This window comes from Acartia tonsa, chromosome 8 (genome assembly GCF_053477335.1).
Source record: "Acartia tonsa isolate MP-2025a chromosome 8, ASM5347733v1, whole genome shotgun sequence".
Lineage (NCBI taxonomy): Eukaryota > Metazoa > Arthropoda > Copepoda > Calanoida > Acartiidae > Acartia > Acartia tonsa.
The window spans coordinates 12,600,628-12,618,133 of NC_137267.1; the positions used below are offsets into that span (position 1 = coordinate 12,600,628).

General features: G+C 34.3%; 3 protein-coding genes across 4 annotated transcripts in view; all 3 read right to left on the reverse strand.

Annotated features, from left to right (window-relative positions):
- Positions 1–587: 587 nt before the first annotated feature.
- barr (non-SMC condensin I complex subunit H) overlaps positions 588–17,506 on the reverse strand; it is a 224,848-nt gene continuing 207,929 nt past the window's right edge. Inside the window, exons 2-11 of the mRNA XM_080169113.1 lie at positions 8,742–8,825; positions 7,127–7,256; positions 6,729–6,859; positions 5,404–5,550; positions 4,612–5,057; positions 3,609–4,263; positions 2,892–3,046; positions 2,132–2,300; positions 1,638–1,832; positions 588–782 (exon numbers count right to left, since the gene is read on the reverse strand). Coding sequence (XP_080025239.1) covers positions 726–782; positions 1,638–1,832; positions 2,132–2,300; positions 2,892–3,046; positions 3,609–4,263; positions 4,612–5,057; positions 5,404–5,550; positions 6,729–6,859; positions 7,127–7,256; positions 8,742–8,810 — 2,154 coding nt within the window. The 5' untranslated portion in view covers positions 8,811–8,825 and the 3' untranslated portion in view covers positions 588–725. The remainder of the gene's footprint in view (positions 783–1,637; positions 1,833–2,131; positions 2,301–2,891; positions 3,047–3,608; positions 4,264–4,611; positions 5,058–5,403; positions 5,551–6,728; positions 6,860–7,126; positions 7,257–8,741; positions 8,826–17,506) is intronic.
- Positions 10,328–12,765, reverse strand: LOC145326026 (uncharacterized). 2 transcript variants are annotated; one of them, XM_080169121.1, is made up of 4 exons: positions 12,083–12,765; positions 11,634–11,800; positions 11,092–11,262; positions 10,328–11,009 (listed from the first exon to the last, which is right to left on the reverse strand). In XM_080169121.1, the coding sequence occupies exons 1-4, from the start codon at positions 12,623–12,625 to the stop codon at positions 10,457–10,459; spliced, it is 1,434 nt and encodes a 477-aa protein (XP_080025247.1). In that variant the 5' UTR covers positions 12,626–12,765; the 3' UTR covers positions 10,328–10,456. The 2 variants fall into 2 exon arrangements, with proteins under 2 accessions (XP_080025247.1, XP_080025248.1); XM_080169122.1 differs by having other exon boundaries at positions 10,619–10,756; positions 12,083–12,762.
- On the reverse strand, positions 15,098–17,407 carry LOC145326028 (uncharacterized). Its single transcript, XM_080169124.1, has 5 exons — positions 17,098–17,407; positions 16,751–16,879; positions 16,362–16,555; positions 15,923–16,099; positions 15,098–15,547 (listed from the first exon to the last, which is right to left on the reverse strand). Exons 1-5 carry the CDS (start codon positions 17,210–17,212, stop codon positions 15,230–15,232), a joined length of 933 nt encoding a protein of 310 aa, XP_080025250.1. The 5' UTR covers positions 17,213–17,407; the 3' UTR covers positions 15,098–15,229.

Here is a 17,506-nt window from a genome sequence, read left to right on the forward strand (position 1 = left end):
ATCTCTAATTGACTATTACTGTATTACATTAAACAATTCAATAACAGTTTAGTATCAAAAATAGAAATGTGATTTGCTTAACAATTAGATGTTATATCTATAATAATAAAAATAATATCAAAGTTTACTTTATTAATATAAAATAATTTGTACTTTGTAAATAAAATTGAATATTAGGTAGGTAACTAAGTTTAACTTTTTAACTGGGGAGGGGGAGGTGATAATCGTAGAAATGTTTTCATAAAAAAAATTAAGTAACTTTGAAACTTTTCAATAAAACAAAAAGTTGCTTATATTGCGGAAGGGGAATTTAACAATCTATGACAAAACTAACTTTGTGATGATTTGTGTCTTCAAATCGAAAATGTTTTTTTATTGTGAGTGCCCCCCTCCCCAATATCTTTTAAAAGTAGAAAATTAAATACTTTTTCTCGTATTCATTAGAACCGATTAAATTGAATTTAAAAAAAATTATGTCTAGCCTCGTATTATATCCAGTTTTCTACGAATACAAAATTTTATATCCGCGGAAAGCTGTTTATAATACGATGCGAGAAATAGATCTTAAAATGATAATGTTGAAGAAACTAACAAAATACTATGTATTAGCTTAATTCTATTAGGTACAGTTTGGTATAATGATTACATAAACTTTATACAATAATAATAATAATAATATGAACTATTACAACTAATCTAAACATGATCTGTGTCTATGGTGATGTTTATCCTTGTTTGATCTTAAAGTCAAGTAAACTAGGATCTTGCTCTAGCTCCAAACTCTATTTATGATAATCAGCATATTTATATTTTTTCATTTTAAAATATCTTTAATATTTCTCATAAAAGAAACCTATTTACATCTATTATTCAGTGGCTGCTATTAATTACACTTGAAATATTTTGTTGGAATAAAACTTGTTTTTAGCGTAACTGAAAGGGAAGTGGGTAGGAAGGGGGGAAAAAAAGGGAAGGGGATTGAGGGGAAATTTTCAATTAGAATTGTTTGACAGAGTTACATTCCCTTTTCCATGCTATTATCAAAGTAAAGATTAGTATTAGGGGGACTAGATTATTGTACAGATAGCTTTAGCCAAGTGTCTAGAATAAAATTCGTTTGAGGCTTCCAGAAGCTAGTTTTTTTATTTTTGAAATAAATTGAAATAATAGAGGATGTAATAGGAAGTTTTGTCCTTTCTATGCATAACCCCTGCGGCGCCTAAACCTATGTGGCTACCCAATACCCATTGTAACCTAACGTTATCTGACCTAAAGTGATCAACAAACAAACGATAAACTATCCCACCACCCCTTTATTTTCAATTTATCAAAAAATAAGGGTGGTGTTTCTTTGCTTAACAAGGCAGTTTGAGGGAAATCGTCAGGTGTCTATAAAAAAATTCTGCCACCATTAAAGATAAAAAAGGTTGGCATTAATCCATCTTGTCATAAAAATATAATATAAAATAGCTGAAAATTTGAGGAGAAATAAGTTCTCTAGGTATATTTTAAACCGTAAAGAAGCGGACAATTACTCTTGTCATGTCAGTTACTCTCTAAGTCGGATTAATGGGTCGGTTGTGGTTGTACTAACGGTCAGTATGTAATAACCTTGTAAATAAAATAAATATGCATCCCTGTTCGTTGCACAAATGTAGCAAGGCTAGAAGGGCCAGAGGAACTGTCAATCCCTCCGTCATTTTGGATGGAAGTTTGGCGGGCTGTTTCAACTCGTGGAACACTTCTGTGAAGTTCATTTTCTCAACTGTTCCTGCCTTTATCTTGTTTATGCTGTCTTGTGACATTTTCTCGGGAGAGGCTCCAATATTTTCCTTAAAAAATCATTGGATAAATATTTAAAATACTCTAAGCAATATTTGTCTCTGAGTCCGAGAACATTTGCATAGAATCAATTTTTATTTTTAAAAGAAAGGGGAGGTTTATTAATGCAACCATCTCTTATTCAGTGTGCAAATGGCATTTAGAATCCGAATTCCGTTATGAAACTTGGCATGTCTATTTTCCCTGATTACGAGATGGTTGGATTACCCCTCCCACCCCCCCCTTATAGCTTATTAATAACATTTACGTCCTGAAAATCAAAATTTTACAGTAAAGTTTGAATGCATACCTTTTCATCCAGAACTGAATGAGTAAGAATTTCCCACGTGACGTTTTTGATTCTCTTCATGTCAACCTTCTTGGCGGTCTTGGCGTACCCAATCTGTAGGGCGGCCTTGTCAACCATCTTGGGCGCATCAACCATACTCTGGTCCCCGTAATCCCCTTGGGAATCGAACCTACAATAAAGAAAATGCTACTGAATGTATGAAATCGCTACACAATTTTCAGCGAAAGCTATGAATGGTTTCTTGGCTTTTTATTTTTAATGATTGTTTTGAGGGTTGGAGGATTTTAACATAAGTTTTAATTAATCTATGAATTATCTGTCTTGTAAAAATAGAAGAACACTCCAAGTGATTTGCATTTATCAAGACCGTCATACTTATCATATTTTTTTAAGTGTCATGTAATTTGATCAAATATAATTGTCATTCTTTATACTTTACAATACCTACAAGGGTGTATATTCTGCACAAGATTTATTTTTTTCCCCGGCTACAATTTTTTTTATTCCCCCCCCCCCCCCTAGTTTTTTCTCGCCAAATATTTAAAGAACTCTATATTTTATTTATTTTATCCCTCCTACCACACATTTTTTTAGTTTTTTTCACCAAGGAGGAGGGGGGGGGGGGGTGGGGAATGGAAAAAATGTTTTCAGTTCACTTAATTTTTATATTTTTTCCCCTCCAACCACTTATTTTTTATTTCTCCCCCCCCCCCCCCTTGGCAGGGGATCCAATGTAGAATATACACCCCTGAATACCTACCTATTTTGAGAATCAGCATCAAAGCTGGTGTCAATATTATCAGCATCATTGAAATCCCCGCCGTAATCATCATCCTCCACCCCGGGACAATAGTCATTCTTGTCGGCAGCGTTCTCATAATCATAATCTTCCACATCGTCAACTTCGGTCTCAGCCTAAAGAATAAGGTATATGGTAATAGAATATTCTAATGTTCCTGACAGATTTTAAATCAATGAATAATGATTTGATCTTCCCTATTTATGTAGACAATATTTCTTCTTTGTTAGATCAAAATTAAGGTTGAAAATAAAAAAAAATATTCTGTGTTCTTTTGTCATATTTCCAACTTTCCTTCAAAAAGCTACTAAAGTCAGAAAATGTTTTGATGGGTAGATTTAGCCACAAAGCACTGATTTTGTGAGTGAAACACTCATATTCTCATTAATAATTCCATAATAAATCTTGGTGATGCATAGCATAGGAGAATAAAAGAGAATAAAGCCAATAGCTCTCCCCTAGAGATTGTTACGTAAATGGCGCTCATAAATTGCTGATCTGAATAAGTTGTACTCTTCAGGGAAGCTTTATAAATGTCTTATAGAGGTTTTAGTCTACTTTTCTTACCTCCCCCACCCTCCTATAGATGCTAAGGGCGAAGCAATTAGTATGAAATTAAATTATCAGGTTGCAAAAATTCTCTTCATTTGTATATTACATAAAAAAAACTAAATTCACCTGTGACTTTCTTTGCACAACAATAATCTGATCACAAACTTTCAACCTGACGAGCTCATGTCCAGAATAATGCCAGTCCTCCGGCAACGTGTTTTTGTCCCTATTCCACCCCTTCATAGTTTTATCCGTCAGCTTGATCGGCTTCTTGGGCTCTGAGAAGAGGCTCTCCATTTTTGTGATGAATTCATTTTCATTATCGTCGTAGTCCAAAAATCCAATAGGGTTGACAACCTTCTTTTTCTTGTTCTTCCCCACTTCGTCGGAGGGCAGGGCAATTTTGGCCATCGGTTTGAACTTCCAATGTTTTGGGCCGGCCCAGGCCCCCAACTTGCCCTGATCGAAGTATGAATACTCGAGAGGGGTGGTGGTGAGAACAGACAACATATCTGAGGTAGTCATAGGTAGATTGGCGGTGAATCCTTTACCACCGCCCAACGCCGCGTGTTGGCCAACGGCCCGTTCACTAAATTCCGAAATATCGTCGTCATAGTCAGGACCACCACAACCGCCATCGTCGTAATGGTCTTCTCCGCCGTCGAATTCGCCGCTTACGGCGCCCGGTGGTTCCGGCTCGGCAAAGGCGTCGAAGGCGTGTTCCGCGTCCTGGTCTTGTTTGTGGCGTTCCTCTTGGCTCGCCGATATACTCTGGTTTAGTCTAAAAAGGATAAAATCCGTAGGAAAAACAACTAGGTATTTAAATTAAATAAGAAAAATTGTAATATACACAATATTCAGATAGTAAATTAATGTTTTGTTTTTATATGCTTAGGACCCTTTGGGGGAGGGGGGGGGGGGGTTAAACAAGATTAGTTTTTATAAAAATATTTCACGTCTTTTTCTATTGAAATAACGTCCTTATGTCTTGAGACATGATTTTCAAAGAATTTTAAAAAGTAAGGTATTTGCTCCAGTATGAAAAAAGGGGTTGGAGACAGATGTTTCAGTGATCGAAAGGCTCTTTAAGGAAAGCACCCATTGTTGTTATTATTATTAAAATGTATACCTGTTATACTCATCGTCATTGTCCTCATCCTCTATTGACCAGGTCGTGAAACTAAAATTAGCAAAACTCGGACAAATCTGACGCTCATCCAACACATGAAACCGCGGAATCTCCATCTCGATCAACTCGCTGGCGTCGGCATTCGAACCCTTGTCCGAGACGGCAGTTTCTATTTCTGTGTCAGGGTCCAGCAACAAGTCCTGCGCGGCTCCTTTGATTTCTAGCGTGTACAGGAACTGATTCCCGCCCTGTTGGTCCAGCTGGCTGGAGGTCTTCTTAAACAAAGGGTCAACATCAAAGGCCAAATCGAATTTGTTTAGATTTAGATTTTTTATATTCTTTTCAACAGCGTCGCTTTTCTTGATCTTTTTCCTAATTTTCTTTGCCGCGGTGGGGTCGTCATTGTCTCTGTCTTGCACTTCATTGCCTTCGTCATCAAAATGGTTCTGGGACGGTTAATTCATAATTTTGCATTTTAGGTTAATATGAATAACTACGTATTTAAATAAAATAAAAGTTAGCACCCAGACAAAGTGAATATGATTGGGGCCAAGGTTGTGTCAGTAATAAACTGAACACATATGATATAAAACAAGAAGAGTTCAACTTTTAATACTCATTTGGCATAAGGGTATTACTGAAACATGATTAATTAAAACAAAAAAATGTCAAATCAACCCTTTGAACTAAGATTTTTTTAAACCTATGCAAATATCATTCATTAAATTAAACTAGTTTTTTGTTTAAAGATTGTTTAAAAAGAAAACAAATATTTCTTGATATGAATTATCCCTGTTTATCGTCTTGTTTGGTTGAGTTACCAAGTCCGCTAGCAATCTTGAGTGTGTCACCATACACAGCATCCACTCTGCAGGCATAGATCTTGGTCGAGGCGTCCAGGGTTCCTGCGGCCACTTGGAAGTTATTCATGTCGCTTTCCTAAATAAGGGCAATGACTTTTAAAATAACTACCAATTTCCAACTTTTAGTTATATTAGATAGAACTAACCCAGATTTGATCTTAAATCTACCCTTCCGCAGAACAGAGGTTGGCAAAATCTCTTTCAGTTCTGGAGCTGTAGGAGGCTGGTACAATCTCCCAAGTGAAATAAAATCCTTTAACAGCCTGGATCAATTCAAAGTAAAGATCGACAAACACCTGAGAGAAAATTAATTTTAATGTTAGCTCCTCCTTTATGGCTCTAAACGGGGCTCGTCGGAGTATATATTTATATCATTACATATTAAATAAACATTCAACTAAATGTAAAAAAATTGTAGGAATTTGTTCTAAAGAGGACTATTCACGAACAAGAGCAAGTGATTCTAAGCATCTTCCAGCATTGACCCATAGTATTTTTTGTTGTAAATATACTAGAATTATGTTTAATATTTGCTTTATCGACAAAAAAAGTTAGGTTTCACCATGGTTTCATATGAAAAAAAAACTTTGAAATGTTAAGCATTGTTTGGTGCAATATCATCGAATGTTTTGATGAGTTCAAACTGTTGTTTAAAAGCTTTGAGACAAAAGTATACAGTTTGTAAACAGTTTAATTAATGTACTTTTGCAATTTACAACATTTGATGCTTTTCTGCAGTGTTATTTTATTTTGTCCTTTGAACTCAACAAAGCATTTGATGATATTGCTTTAAAAGTTGCTATACATTTCAAAGTTTTTTTTCATATAAAACCATGGTGAAATCTAACTTTTTAGTCGATAAAGCAAATATTAAACATAAACCTAGTATATTCACTAAAAAAATGCTATGGGTCAATGCTGGAAGATGCTTAGAATCACTTGCTCTGGTTCGTGGATAGTCCCCTTTACTATTAACGTAATATAAAAAATAAACTTGCAGATTTTTTAAAACCTACCCAAATCCCCACAAAAATAACAGGGTTTGGGTTGGGTTATGGGTTAACAACCCTGTTATTAAGGCAACATTCTTTTTTTGTAATATTAAGAATATTACTCTTATAATAAAATAATAATACTGAATTTATTATAATGTTACGTGTTATTGCTGACTTTTTATAGCAGTCAATGTTCCTTCTATAAAGACATTTAATGACTGATCTTGTACACACTAATATGAGAAGATTAAATTCTAACCTTTTTCTTGATCATGGTGGCCATATAGTCAATAAGCTGAAGATTGAAGGCATTTTTGGTTGAGATCTTGTTTTCTGCAGAAAGTTTGATACAACTGTTGTAATGCTCGGCTAATTGAGTTGCTGTCAAACCTTAAATAAAAAAATTTCATGAAAACACTAATAAAATAGAAAAGCGACTGAATGTTAAAAAATTTAAGAATATCATAGGTAAATAAAAATGAAAACAAACGTTTCTTAATTTAGTCTTTAGTACAAAACACACAATGACAAACAACAACAAAAATGCTAACTTTGAAAGTCAAAACCCATTATTTGAATATAAAACTTTTATTAGGAACTAAATGTTAAAATGTACTTGGAGGATTTTTTATAATTTTTATTTGTGGATTTTTTAACCTGAAATTCCGCCAATTGACCGTCGTGATGCTTTTTCATTTGTAACCGCTGGGCTATCGAGGGCTGTTGCTTGCTGGGCTTGTTTACGCTGGAGGTTACGGGCCCTCCTCTCGGCTTCATCGTCGACAACCTACAAACAAGGTCAATGTAAACAAGAAGCGCAGCAATTAATTTTTAAATATTACTAGGTGAATAAAAATAACCTTTTGTATATTATTTAGTTATTAGAAATAGTATATAGATTCAATCCACCTTATTATTGTTGAGTCTTGAAGTCATTGTATATGAATGTACTTACAACTTGACTTTTGAAAATCAAACAAGAATTGGAAATATTCTACTAGTAGAATCCAGTTTAATGTTAGGGGGTAGACACATTAATCAAGTATTAACCTCTAATTATGAACTTTATTTCCGGTTAACGTTATTTACATCTTGGTGTATGATTAATAGTGTTTGAATAATATTAATAGGGGTATGCAAATCGTTCTTAAATTTTGACACTTTCATGATTGAAAGGTGGGGTTGGGTTTAAGCTTGGGTGCATCACTTTTAAGAATAAGGTAGTTTATTTTTTGTACTGAACGTTTTTTTTAGGTAAAAAGTTAACTTCTTAATAGAAACTTATTTGAAACGACAAATAAAAGGTCACGTGTAAAGGCATGAACTCATTATACACAAATATATATATTAGAAAACCAGTGTTTTTGTTTGTCAAGAATGAACAATTGAACTGAGTTCTCAACTTCGGGAAACATTGGTCCCAAAATAATTCAAATTTTAGATCAAGTCATGGGATTGTTTCATGCTATTGTAAGGTCCTTGATCAACTGGATGCTAGGGGCGCTAGTTGATTAAAATAATTGTATATCTCACAAAAATATGCAATGCAAACAAAACAAAACCATTTGTGTTAATTCAAAATAAAATTAAATCCAAGCCATGCAATATACCTCATCATATAAATGAATTGTTTCGAAACAATCAAGTTTGGAAGTAAAGTTCAACTTACCCTCTCTTCTTCCTAATTAATTTGAAGCATAAAATATAAATAAATATAAGAATAAATCGGCAGGACCATACCTGACTGATACCTATGGGCAAAGACGTCCAGGAAGGTGGGGGGGGGGGGGGGGGAATGATGTTTAACCCCCCCCCCCCCCCATAACAATCAGATACCATAGTCACACAAGCATCCACCCCCCCCCCCCCCTTCTCCCCCACCAAAAAAGGCTTTGATGTCCTTGGCTCTGGGGACAACAGAGAAAAATTAAATTCCAGACCTCTGAATTAAAATTCCAATGCACTATCATCCCAATTATTGCAGACATCCATTCTGCATGGAAAGGTTGTATTGAGTTGCACCTGTTATGCGCAAACATCCACCCCTCCCCCTCATCCCATACTCAAACTATATAAGTCGCCCATCTGTCAAAGCAGCGATAGCGAGTGTATAACTTTAAACGTCTTTAGATATGCCGTAGTTTGGGCCAGTAATATAATAAATAATTATAATTACATGCTAGAGTAGACAATAGGAATATAACTAACAAAGAGAGAAATAGCATATTTAGAACCAAATAATTCGAAGCCCAAATAATATATATAAACTAACCTCAGTTCTTTCAACGCCACGGTTTTCTGTGAAGGCGATGCTGGACCGCCGTTTTAGACGCCCAGTCATCGCTGTAATTTAATTTCTGAAAGTAAAATGTTTAGGTCACATTTAAACAGAACTTGCCAATTAACTGTGATGATATGTTATTTTACGCACAGTTATGTAAGAAAGATATTATAAAATTGTTTATTCTCACCAAGCAACCAATTTTTAACTTACATAGTCAATCAGCCATGTCACAAAAGACACAATTTAGATATTTATGAAGGTTTTAAGACTTCTTTTTAGTTAATATAATAAATTTCTCTACATTTCTGTGAAATTATTAATAACTAATTAAACATTTGTCCGTAAAACTCTTAATCACTATTGTTGTGCTTTGCTACTAAGGATAATAATCAAAATTTTATATAAAAAAAACCATTAAATATAAAAAACAATGCCATAAATTGTTTATTTTCATTGTAAAAATCATAATTATTGTATATAAATTTTCCTAACTGAAATGGCTTGTGTTTATGTTGTCTAGCGCAGCGGGTTCTTTAGAATGCCGCGCTATGCTATACACAATTATAAGGGTGCCGTAACTTTTGTTTGTATTGTCCGTAAGAAGTTAAAAGTTATTAAAACACATTCAATAATGATTATAGATTCTTTTTCAGAACTAAAAATATAAGAAAAGATAAGATAGAAATATTTTTTTTCATTATTTAAGTATTTTTATGTTGTCTAAATTTAAAAATAAAAAACAATTTCTTTCTGCAAGTTAAAATATATGGCAACCTTATTCATAGGGGAATTATGGCCATTTAAATTAATTTTACTAAAAGCCTTGAGCTGTCATATTCAGACTAGTGGCACGTACCTTCCAGGGGCATTGTATAAAAAGAATAGAGAGGGGACAAAGCAGATTTATAGCCTAAAACCACCCAACACTTAAATTATTTACCTGGACCTATACATGAAGCTAATTTACGCTCCAGAAACTACGGGATAAATAAATTTGAAAATATAAATATTTTTTTTTTAATAGTTTACCAACAATCCAAGTAGGAACTTCCCACTCTTGGAGTGGGCAAATTAAATTTGGAGAAAATTAAAGTTTCAAATATAAATCTAAGTATAGAAAAATACGACATTTGAAGGAATTTTATGTAGAATAAAGAGTAAAGCTAGCTTTTCAAGCTGACAAAAAAATTTTGTAACTTCATGTTATTCCATTAAAAACGTCTTATTTCGTTTCCTTATGCTACAATTAATATTTTTTATCGATCGATATTCCATAAATCACTAAAGAATCCGTCGAAAATAAGCTAAAAGAGTTTTAATATTGGGAAAATTCGAAGAATTCGATAAGTATTTAGGAACCAATCGAAATGAAACGAAGAAATTCGTGAGAATAATCGGATAAAAAAAAAAAACCAATTCGAAATCGAAAAATGGTAGGTAGTTATTAAAAAATTCTTTTTTTAAAAAGAAAACATTTTAAGTAATCTGAAAAAATACTGAGAAAAGAACTAATATGCAATTTAAAAATTTCAGTTTTATTTAAGCATTTTTTTTTTAAAAAATTGAAAAGCATAAATAGAAATAATACAAATGCATAATAACTTAATTCGGCAGAGTTACTATGAAGGTTTGAGAAGACTCGATGGCTAGAAGATCTTCAAAATTTAAAAGCATAAATAAAAATAATACAAATGCATAATAACTTAGTTCGGCAGAGTTACTATGAAGGTTTGAGAAGATTCGATGGCTAGAAGATCTTCACCGTTAGCTCTAACCTCCGGAACGTCTTGAGGGAGGGGATAACCATCGTTGTTGAGAGGGCATCCTTGGGGGTCTAGATAGCCCGAAGCTAACAAAATTTGGAAGATAAGAGCGCGGTTCAGGGGTGCTGAATGGGCTGAGGACCAAGAGGGAGTCGTCCGTGAAGCGATGGAATTGGAGGCTTGGTCTGTAAGGGCTGCTAAAGACCTGGGGACTGCTGTGCTCGAGGATTTTAGCATAATCTTGGAGAAAATCTCAATAAGCGTTGTGTCATCAATAGCTCGATAATGTTGAGCTGTAGCTATGGAGCGCCATCTGCCTAAGACTCGGATATGATCATCGCTCATACCTAATCGAAAGGCAGATGACACTCCTAAGCTTTTAGCAGATTTAGATGTAATTTTATGTTTAAGTCCTAAGTTACTATAAATTAAGTTTACATCCTTCATTAAGGTGGAAGCTGAAATGGCGTAACGTCCATCCGCGACTAGGATTCTAAAAAAATATAATTACCAATAAAATTTTGTGACAACTTAAAAAAGAAAAATGTGTGAGTATATTATGCTTAAAAACTCGCCTAGAAGATTTCGAAGTGGTACCATTCCCTGTACGGGGCAGCAGATAGCTCGTATCCAGACAGGAAGTATCTGATGAATACAACCGGAGCCTATTGTAATACAGGACCAGTAGAGAATAAAGACAATATTCTGATCCATTGAAGATCACGTAACTGGTGGAGCCCTCAAATCTAGAAAAATAATGTTTATGTTTTTGTGTAAAAAACGAACGCTATTCTAGATGAAATGCAGAGTTGAAGAATGCATAATAAATTTGAAAAAAGATTTTCTGGAATTTTCTTTAACAATTTTACAGTAGAAAAAATAGGTATTGGTTAAGAAAATTATTTGTAATTTAAAACATTTTAAACTAAGACATTGAAAATCTTTGAAAGAATTTTTAATAAGAATTAGAAATTATTTTGCAATTATAATGTAATTTCCAATTTAATATTAAGTAAAAATAGATAGAAAAAATGTCGTATGATATTTGAAAAAATTTCTGGGAAAAAAAGTTTTTGAGAAAGAATTGAAGAAAGATTTTCTTGTTAAAAATAAGTACCTAGGGTCAGTCTTAGAGGATCTGAAGGTTACGCTCATGGCTGGCGTGTCTCCTAGTGTGGTAACCGCTAGATCACAGGCTCTTAATCTTAACAGGTCAGATATGCGTGCGCACAAGCTGTACTGAAGGTGCTGGGCCACGATTGCTCGGAGGGTCACGATTGGAATCTTAAGAAAACAAAGTTTCTATTAGAAAATAATATTAAAAGAAAATACAAAGGCGGAGAAAACTCCTTGTCCTAAAATAGTTGGCCCAAAAAAACTAAATTCGAATTTTAAGAAATAAGCTTTCTATTAGAGATCAATGTGAATATTAGAAAGACGTAAAAAAAAAAAAAATTCCGTAATATTTAATGTAGTTTGATCCGACAACTTAAAAAATAGCTAAGTAATAAGTATGAATTAAAATTATTTGAAAAAGGATTTATTGATTCATATGAAACAAATTACCTGATCTGGATTCTTTAGAAAAGGTGTCACGTGCTTGTCGATGGCCAAAGTCAAGTACTGTATGGGCAGTTTAGGCGCTTTTTTGGTCAAAGGCTGTTCTGCAGAGGCTCTTCTCGTGATTCCCTGATACATTCTTTCAATTTGGGGGGTCCAAGGGGATTTCATATCTAAAGCACTGGCTAAAAAATCTATTGCGCCTGCCAATCCGACTACGGCGGATTTTTTAGCTGCGGAATCCTCTAAGTATTCAATGTAGGCGGCTAAATCCTTTTTTGAAAAATTTAACAGAGATTTATTTCTGTTTTCGCAAAATATTTCAAAACGGCGTAATGTACGATTGTGGAGTAGCTGCGTGGACTTAGTTCTAGAAGACGCTGTCAATTTTATATGACGTTTCCTTTTTTCGGAAAGGTTGTATTTCTCTAAAACTGACGGAAAATACAGAGGGCCTCTTTTTTCTAGAGGTCTATTGTCTTTAAAGGTTTGTAACTGAGCATTAAACTTATGGTAATTTACAGTGGAATGTTTGAAAGACGTTCTCATTGTAAAAATGCTGAAAAAATTTTGTACAATTCATTAAAAAACATATTGATTAAAATTGTGGTAAAGGAATGGCATAGTCTTTACCGGTATGAATCAATAAAGCGAGAGTTTTAAACGTCTTATGACCATTGAAAAGATTATTTGGCGTAGAAGCAATGTAGTAAGGATCCCAGAGCAAAAAATTTTTTACAAAAGAATTAAAATAAGATCCTTTAACAATACAATTCCAGAAAGGGTATGTCGGCCATAAGGGCAAAACTACCACTGCTGTTATATCCTCATATAATTTTAATTTATTAAAAACACGAGAAAGGAGAGAAATCGGTGGGTGGATGTAGTAGCATTCTGAACTGGTCAGGGAAACTGTGAAAAAATCAATATCAAAACAATTTAGTTGTGGGAAGGGGGAAATGAATTTCTCTACTTTACAATTCTTAGATGTTGCGAAACAGTCAATGGAAATTTGAATAGAAAAATAATTTTGAAGAAATTGAAAATCATTAGAACTAATCCCAAATTCATTTGAGGATTTAAAAAGCTTAGAGCCTAAATCTGCTAAAGTAATAAGTGAACTGTCTCGGGGCATCCATTTAGGTATAATACGAATTGCGTATTGGAATTCTAGAATTTTTAATTGAATTAATAATTTTTGAATAACTAAATTACGGCTTCCAATACGCAAAAAAGAGTAAAGGCACATGCTATCTGTTATCCAAATAACCAGCTGTCCTTTAAGGGTGGCGAAATAATTGCTATAATGTTCAAAAGCTTTAACTATACTTAAAAGTTCTCTATGGCCTGAAGATAATTCAGCCTCTTGTGGAGTAAATAAATAATCAGAGATAATCTTACAGTCTCCAGCTTTAAATGAAAAGGCTGAGTGGTCAGAAGCGTCTGACACAAAAATATTACAATGTTTATTTAAATCATTAGGATCAATGTTGTCAATCAAGAAAGATGTTTGATGGGGGGAAAAAACTTCTATTGTTTTGGATTCAGTACGAATTGGTTGCCCGTTTAAAGAAACAAAATGTTCTTTACAGAGGGACAGCTCTTGAAACATATCTGCATTGACAAACAAAGCTCCTTTCCAGCCATACTGTGAGGTGTAAACACCAAGGGCATGATTAGAGTTTCTTGCCACGACGCGAATAAAATCTCCATGACTAAAATATGCATGACATAATTTGCCTAGAAAGGAGGCTAACATAGTAACATCTACAGGATCGTTAGAATCAAAAGCAGCTAAAATTTTATCAAGAAGAAATAAAACTTTCTGAATTTTAACAATGGGCAAAGAAATTATCATTTTACTACTATCAAGAATAAAACCTAAATATTGTATACGACGAACAGGTTCTAGTTGACATTTAGAAAGTTGAAAATGCCAACCTGCACATAGTAAAACTGATAGGACAAAGTGAGTACTAAGAAGACATTTAAAATAATTTACTTCGACAGTCAGGCCGTCATCAATATAGACACTCACGTCTATATTGTGACGGTGACAAAAATGTTTAACTGGGCGTATCAAGGCATCAACTAGAAATACGGCTGAGGCAACCCCGAAGGGAAGCCTCAAATATTTGTAAAAAGAATAGGAATTATCAGCATTTTTATAACAAAAACCAAAAAGTTCAGTAACGGCAGGATGTAGATGTACTTGATGGTACATGCCCCGCAAATCCCAAGATGTAAAAAATACATCCTGAGAAATGCGAGGCAGCACTGTCTTAATATCATTTAAAGAGACGTTCTCTGGCTGGAGAAGTAGATTAATGTGGCGAGATAAGTCGATGCATAATCTAAAAGCAGGAAATATTTCGAAAAAATTAAAAAAGGGGTGAAAAAAATGAAAGAATTTTTTTAAAAAATTTGAATTTGAACAAATAAAAAATATTTGAGAGGTAGGGAAAAGAATTGAAAACGAAAAGAATATTTTATAAAAAGGGGGGGTAGAAAAAGAGGGGAATCAAAAAAATTTGAAAAAGAAATTTAGGATAATATTTATGTGTCGAAAAATTTCCTGAGTTTAGTTGTGTTAGTTAAACTACATGTTCTGCTAGCTACCGTAAGAGGTGAACAACAATAAGGCTGATGATCGATTTGAGCAATAATACCTTTGTCTAGCAAAGATTGAATCTCTTGACGGACAAATTCTGGATTGCGGACAGCGCTATTGTTGTTCTTCTCGAAATACGGTAACACTGGAGATGTAAAAACTTAAAAAAGATAGATTATGGAGAATAATTGTAAAAAGAAAACAAAAAAAAATTTTTTGGAACAATTTCATATAAGAAATAAAATGTGAAAAGAATTATTCTCAATAATCTACCTGGTTGATATCCAAAGGTAAGTGTTTGCAAAACAAAAGATGGTGCATGGAGAATATTTTTATAGAAATTAATTGCTGTAAGTGAATGAATCGAATAAGCTGGCGAATAACTAGATAAAAAATCCGATTGAATATCATATAAACGTTTATAATGGTCATAATCTTCTGTGAAACAAAAATTTTTTAGAGAAGCGATATGAAAATTTGGAATGTCTGAGGTAGGTATCTGTAGGTTTAAATCTTGAATAGCGTAAAGCGGGGTGGACTCATTATTTGGAGTTGGCGGAAGGACAGTCTTCGACTTTATGACCTTCGCCGTTACATCCGTGACAGCGAAGAGATCCTCGACCTCGTCCTCGAGATCCTCTACCCCTAGGGTTTGAGCCTCCATTTGAGTTAAACCGGCCGTTAGAGAAGCCGCCACTTGCTCCTCTGCTATAGTCCCCTCGAAAGTCCGGCAGGGAATCCGAGATCCGTTGCTGCTGGGTGGTGAGGTAGCGTCTGTTACCTGCTAGCGCCACCCGGTTGGCGTGGCCGATGTTTTTCGAAAAAGCCAGTTCGATATACCCGATGGAGCTTTCAGCTATCTAGATAAAAATGAAAATCTTTATAATTTAGAAAAGATATGTTAATCTTTAGCTCAATGAAAAGAAATGTGTCGTAGGAATTATCTTCCCTGTAGATAAAAATAATGAAACTTAAATGAACTGAGAAATAATGCAAATGTCACAGAATAATCTTATGAACCTTTTTTCTGTGGTGCGGGAGCTAATAAAACTGGTGTTAATCACATGTTTGCACGTCTTCATTAAAAAAGCACATTTGAAAAAAAAAATAAATGTCATAAATAAAAAACGATTCCTATTGATCGAATTTGTACGTAAGAAATAAAGAAAACTAAAATTGGTATAGGTTTAGTTATTACAAAACGAAAAAGAAGAAAAATTTTATGAATTTCTTGCCTTTATTGCTTGATAGCAGGCTTGCAGCGACTGCTGTAGGTCATATAACAAGTTCTTGGGGGCTTTCAGCGCCACAAGACGCTTCGCAGCATCCTCGACATAATTCTTCGAACGGCAGGTGTCTCTTAAGACACATTTTAAAAATGTGAGAGAGACGTCATTCTTTTCATCCAAAGACTTAATAGAAAAACTATTGTGAGATTTCCAAGAAAGGAATTTCAAATTTGAAAAAAGATAAACAAAAACTTAATATTTGAGATAGCGAAAAATACTTAAATGTGGAAAAGAGAAAAAAATTTTTGTAAAGAAATGTAGAAAAGAAAAATACCCTTAACCCAAGATAACTGCCCTTTTTTTGTTTAAATAGACTAAATAACCCCTACATATATTAAAAAATATATGTTTGACCAAAAAATTTTTCAAAAAATGTTTTTCTTACGTTTAAATGTTCGAAGAGGCGTTCCCGTTCGGCATGTATGTCTGCTGTCGTCATGCCAATCCAAGCAGGTGGGTCTGACAGTATTTCAGCTGCTCGCCGGAGGCGACGTCTAGCTTTTCGGCCGCCTACTAGTTGGCTGCTACTGTCGGAATCGGAAGAGTGCTTCTTGCTCTTCTTCTTTTTCTTCTTCTTTCCTAAAGAAAGAATGTATGAAAGCATAATAATCCGAAGAATAACGTCAAATATTCAATCGGTGTTCATAGAAAACAAGAAATTTGTCTTTCAAATAATTGAACCAAAATAAATTTCTGTAATAATATCGGAAAATTTTCAAATAGTTCATACATGAGAGAAAGAAAGGATTTCCTTTTAAGTATTGAAAAAAGTACCTTTTCTTTTCCTTTTAGGTTCATCTGATTCCGAAGAACTCGACGATGACGAGAAAGAACTGGTAGAAGAGGAACTACTAGAGTAGCGTTTCTTCTTTTTTGACTTCTTACGTTTAGGGGAAAAATCATCTAAAAATAAAAAGATTTAAAAAGAATAAAATGGAAAAAGGTGTAAGGTAGTAAAAAAGAAAGAATAAAAAAGAGGGGGGGGGGGGAGGAAAATTAAAAAAGTTTGAGAAAGAAAATGTTTGGAAAGGTAAAAAATTTGTTAAGAAGACAAAATTCATATGAACTTCAATTTCTAAATCAATGAATCAAAATCATGAGAACTAAGCATGAAATTTTACCTGAAGACACTGAAGCATGTCTGACAGGCATCTTAACTTTCTCAGATTCAATATGTGGAGCTGCTGACACTGAAGGTCGCGCTGGAGCTGCAGACTCTTGAGGTCGCGCTGTCATTTTCGGAGGCTGATTAATTTGTGGCACAAAACCTATCCCCGGCAAATATGAGCCCGCTGGGGGAAGGTTGTTTAACCCCAAGGGATCTTTAGGATCCTGGGGAATAATAGTTTGTGCGACCGATGACGGACCTGGAGCTACAACCGACGAGGGAGCTGAGGTATTGACTGGGGCTGAATAGGATCTTAGCCAAATTTGTGGTTGGAACCACTGTGGATGCGGGGGGGGGGGGATTATTATCCTCATCTGAGGAGTTGTGTGAATGCCCTGTAGGAACAGGCATTTTTAGGTCTG